Here is a 5,300-nt window from a genome sequence, read left to right on the forward strand (position 1 = left end):
GCTTAAATGTCAGAAACAATAAAAAATGTTTATGGTTTTACTAATTTACACAATTTTAAATTAATTAGTTGCACAACTTTTAATTCATCTTCAATTACTAAAAATTGACCATTTATCATGTAAATTTTGGAATTTTATTCTCCAAAAAAATTATACTTACAACTCTACATAAATGTAGCCCCCAAGCAATGGGGTTTTACAGGCCTTTTAAAAATGAGTCTATATATCGAGACTTTAAGTAAAAATGTATAGATAGCCTGAATATATAGAGAAAACATTTTAGGAAATTATAAAGCGACTGAGATAACAGATTTCCTTATACGTATTTTTAAGTTTCTTATATGTATTTGATGAGTTTTTAAGTTTGCTTCTGAATGTTATCTGTGCTTAAATGTCAGAAACAATAAAAAATGTTTATGGTTTTACTAATTTTCACAATTTTGAATTAATTAGTTACAAAAGTTTTAATTTATTTTCAATTCCTAAAATATACTATTAATTATTTAAATTTTGGAATTTTATTCTGCAAAAATTTATACTTACAACTCTACATAATTTTGTGTGGTCACGTGTGCCCAACTGCTTCTTCAGTTCCCTATCTAAAAAACAATCTTTTTCTAAAACATATATTATTCGAGACCAGTGTTTAACATGGGACCTTTGTCTTTTTCCTATGCTTTTTGAAATACTGGGGGTTTACAGTCATTTCAAAAATGAGTCAATATATCTGTAATTTAAGAAAAAATCTATAGATAGACTGGACATATAGAGAAAATATTTAGTAAATTATGAAGTGACTAAAGATCAAAATATAATAATAAAATTACATAAAAGGTAAAAAAGATTTCAATTATGTTTTTATATGTTCCAATACAGCATTCATGATTTTTACATGGCACTGCAATTTCTCCTCTGCTGACATATTTCTCATAAATGATACAAGAGACATAAGAAAATGTTGATCTTCATCAAGAGTTGTTTCTTTATTTTGATTCCTCTTTTGTTTTTCATTTAAGTATGCAAGAATTTCTTCATCAGTTTCAGATGCAGCACTTCCCTCTGTTTTATTCCACTTTCTTTTTCTAAATTTTGAATTTTCTTGAAAAACTTCATCTGGAGTGCTAGAAGTTGACGGGTGAGGACTTTCTTGTTGGAACAGTGACGATTCCTCTGAATGACTAATATCACAATCAATTTCTTCAGTGTAGTCGTCCTCTCCCTCTGCCATCACATTGATGACAGGCAATGCAGATGCACAGTTACCTAAACAAAAATAATGATTAGAAACAAGGCTGCAAATGAATATGAATGGGCTTTCTTGAAATAAATAATTAGATTGATATGTTCCCGTGACATCACATTACCATTTTTTATTTGAATTTTGATAGTCCACTTTTACTTTCATAGATACAAACTCATTTTAGTACTCCAGTTTTACTTTCATTTATTTTATTTCTGTATGTCATTTTCAGCTTTGTGTTCAGAATTCCTAAATTTAAAAATACTTAAACAGCAATCATGATGCCAATAAACAATTATTGTAATAGTGATTTAAACATGAATTAATCAATACCTTTAAAGTTGCTACTTAACACATTTTATTTAGGACATGCAAACTGCAAGCTTAATAATCTGTATTGGCTAACATTTCATTCTTAGTGACAACTTTCTAAGCAATCCCTGATCGACAATGAGCTCAAAGAAGTAAAATTATTGCATTCCTGCAAAATATGAACAATGAGTCTATTGAGTATATACAAGCCTGCCACATGGCTGTGCCAGGGCCCAACAGCAAAGTTGCCCTGCAAATTAAGTAATATATATATTTCTTTATATATACACTTCTATACCAATGGTTTTCCTGTTCCTATCAATGATTATATCTTGTAAAAAATCCATTCTTTGCATCAATGCTTGGTTTTCTGCCTTCATGGTAGAAGCTGCAGAACCACTGGGCAGTCTTGAAATTTTTCTTAGTCGTATATATCTTCTCTCAGACTGACCCATCTTTTTTGAAGCTCGGTAACTACAAGAAAGAAGTAAATGAAGACATGATTTCACAAAGAATTATTTCAAGTGTAGTAGATCATTCAATTTAACTTGTTATATCTGATTTCACTTCCAAAATTGATGATTAAATAGCTTTATACGTAAAAAGAAGAAATGGGGGTTCATTTCTTCATAAAATTAACCCAGCAGCTTTAAAATTTAGTAAAAAAAAAAAAAAAAAGCAGTTATATTTAAATATTCTTGCTTGAATTCCAGGGCTTTGATAATCAGAATCATGCAGCATTACAAAACATTTTTTGACCATTTTTATTGAAAAATCCTTTATTTGGTATTTTCATTAAAGAAAGACAATAAAGCAACAGAATTGCCCCACCCTCTTTATTTTGAAAAACTGCATGTTGTATACCTACCCCTACATCTTTGCACCTCCCCATCCATTTTGAAAATAATTTTTTTTGCAATTTTTTTAAAGACTATTAATGGTATTTTTATTTGATAAGATCAATGAAAGAAAGATCGCTGCTAAATTTTATAAAATGCATGTTGCCCACATGCACCTACACTTTTGTCAATTGATGCCCCTGTTTACAAAAATAGTCAGTAATATTGACTGAAATGTTGCAACTTTCACCCTAACCATTCAAAAAATCCAAACTACTAGTTAATGTTGCAATTTGATAATGTGCTAATCACTGGCAGCAAACAATACAGTTTTTATTATTAAGCAAAGGTAAACTAGTTTTACCAGCAGTGTATTAAAATTCAAGGACCCATATAGAAGGTGAAATTTTTCCTAGGTTTGCTATTTATTCAATCCTGAAACTTGGCAAAACTCCTCATAATTGGCAATCTCTTACAACAAAATGTAGTCCCTATTGTTTTTGTATTGTACATGCCAGTAACCACTAAAAATTGTCTGAAACATCTTTTGTACCTTACTATAGTTTTCTATTAATGATAATAAAACAATACAACAAGGGCCAGAGAAAAGGAAGCTAGACAATATAGACCCATTTGCAAAATGTTTTCCCTCTTGAAACTACAGTAAAAATTGAGAAATATAAAAGGTCACAATCCTAGAATCACATACTAGCCACAGTAAATTCTAGATGGGCTGCCCATCTTGGAAAATAGCTAAATTAGGTGAGTGAAATCATCAGGAATGCATTCAGATCCTTTGGGATCCACAGGATAGCATTTTAAAATGACTATCTCTAGTCTTTAGCTATTAAAAGGGTGTTGACCTTAATTGAAATTGACAATATTTTTATTTGAGCCTTATTTGCTCAATCCTGAGCTTTATGGTGTTAACATGTATAGATGATTTCTTAAACTTGTGGAAAAAGTCTTAATACAGCTTTAAATCCTGTTTGTGTGACAGGAACTAATATTACCAAAAGCTACAGCCAATAAAAAGAAAGTGAAAACCAATACTAAGGGGATACATTTGTTCAATAAAATACAGATGACTTCAGTATTCAATGTGATCTATCTAGTCCCAAAAATAGCAAAAGTCTGGATATGTAGCATTATAACAACTTCCCAGTGTATAATTTATGCCTACAATTCATTCAAATTAAGTACTTCTCAATATAATAATCATTTTTGTTGGAAATGAATTTTAGCCCCCACCCCTACATATACCAATTCAGGGTATATATTTGTACATTAGGGGGGTGGGGGTAATTTTATTTCTGATGTAAATGAGAGGTAAGTTTAAACTTTCCCCCCATCCCCTAATGTGAAAATACACATTACATTCACATTAGTTGTAACTCAATAATAGGATTTGGTAAATATTTACCATCAAACCTAACTTAACCTAGTTTATCAGTATTTGCCTATTAATATGCTTTGTGAAAAATTATTACATGGCACTGATTGTGTTTAATTACATATATAGGCCTGGATCATTTAAAAAAGGGAAAATACAGTAGGGTCCATGTTTATTTTTAAGAAATCTGTTTTTTTAAATGGTAGAATGGTGAAAGAAATGAAGATAAAAGGTTCTCCCCCTGCAAAATATTCTAACTAGCATTATTCTGCATATTATGAAGTAAGAATTATTTTCTTAACATTTTTTCTTGTGTACTAGTACAAATCTAGGCTTATAAAAAAAATAAAACATGGTTGCACCAATAGCTACAACTTAAGCTAGGCCTAGACAAAGATCAAACCACATCTAGGCTATAATTAACCTTCAGGTTGTAAATACAAACCCTAAACGAAGTACTCTCATGTAATATTGACTCTGGATGACTTTCATTTTCAGAAGATTCCTCACTACTTTTCCTCACTATATTCCTCATTATATCTTGAAAAACATCTAGGGCAGCCTGAATAATGAATTTGTTCGTTTCCATTTTTTTAACTTTTAAATTGCTCGCGCAAATGAAAAAACAGCATTCATTTTAATACAATAATACAATAATTTATTGCTAATTCCAATAAGTTATTGCAATAACCACAATAATCTTAACTGAACGCGGGGTTAGTTTTGCTATCAAGAGCGTTACTTTAAAGGGAAAGTTAGAAATTTGGTGACTGTATAATTTGAAAAAATTGGATTTACGTACTCTTATTAAATATCCGTCCTCCAAGTATTAAAAGGGGCCTAAGCAGTAAACACTAAGAGCGCTTCATTCTTTTTTACTTTCAGGAACTTCCTATTTATTCAACTGCAAGTGCTGCCTTCAGCTCACCCGCATAAACCCCCCCCCCCGTGTTGTGTATAGGACCCTAGGCGAATATTTTGCCTATTTTGTTTTTGTTGTTTTTAATTTCCAGTATTAGTTTTTTTAAGCAAAATTTTTTTATTACTGCGTAAAATATAAAAGGAAAATCAATCAACACTTGACGAGTTAGTGTCTCAGAAAAAAATATATCAACTAAATTTTTTTATGGAATTTCAGTGAAAAAATTTTTTATAAATTTAACTTTTTAGAAAGAACTCAAAAATAATTTTTTATGGCTCTTGCTCCGTCTAGCATTTTAAAGAGTCTCGGTTTCTTCTTCGTTTCCTTAAAGTCTAATTTTGTATCACTCTAATACGAAGATCAAAGAAAGTATTATGGACAATTCTTTTGTATTATTTTAATTTTATCAAGAAAAAAATTTTAATCATAGTCTTCAGTTCTTCTGCAAAACAGCAGTGATCACGGTTGAAGCGGCAGCTTCAACCGAGTAAAGATTGAACCACAGCCCATAGTATTCAAAAGTTGAACAATGTGTTTTCAAAAACACTGTCTGGTGATAAAAATTGCAATCTGACACTTAATCAGGAACGGTAA

The 5,300-nt window shown here is 30.5% G+C and overlaps 1 protein-coding gene across 1 annotated transcript; it reads right to left on the reverse strand.

Moving 5' to 3' along the window:
* Nucleotides 1-792: 792 nt before the first annotated feature.
* On the reverse strand, nucleotides 793-4,432 carry LOC148944000 (uncharacterized). Its single transcript, XM_089101933.1, has 3 exons — nucleotides 4,230-4,432; nucleotides 1,851-2,026; nucleotides 793-1,263 (listed from the first exon to the last, which is right to left on the reverse strand). The coding sequence occupies exons 1-3, from the start codon at nucleotides 4,274-4,276 to the stop codon at nucleotides 851-853; spliced, it is 636 nt and encodes a 211-aa protein (XP_088958059.1). The 5' UTR covers nucleotides 4,277-4,432; the 3' UTR covers nucleotides 793-850.
* Nucleotides 4,433-5,300: the final 868 nt, after the last annotated feature.

Source organism: Artemia sp. Qi Xiang Cuo, chromosome 15 (assembly GCF_049724085.1).
Source record: "Artemia sp. Qi Xiang Cuo chromosome 15, ASM4972408v1, whole genome shotgun sequence".
NCBI lineage: Eukaryota > Metazoa > Arthropoda > Branchiopoda > Anostraca > Artemiidae > Artemia > Artemia sp. Qi Xiang Cuo.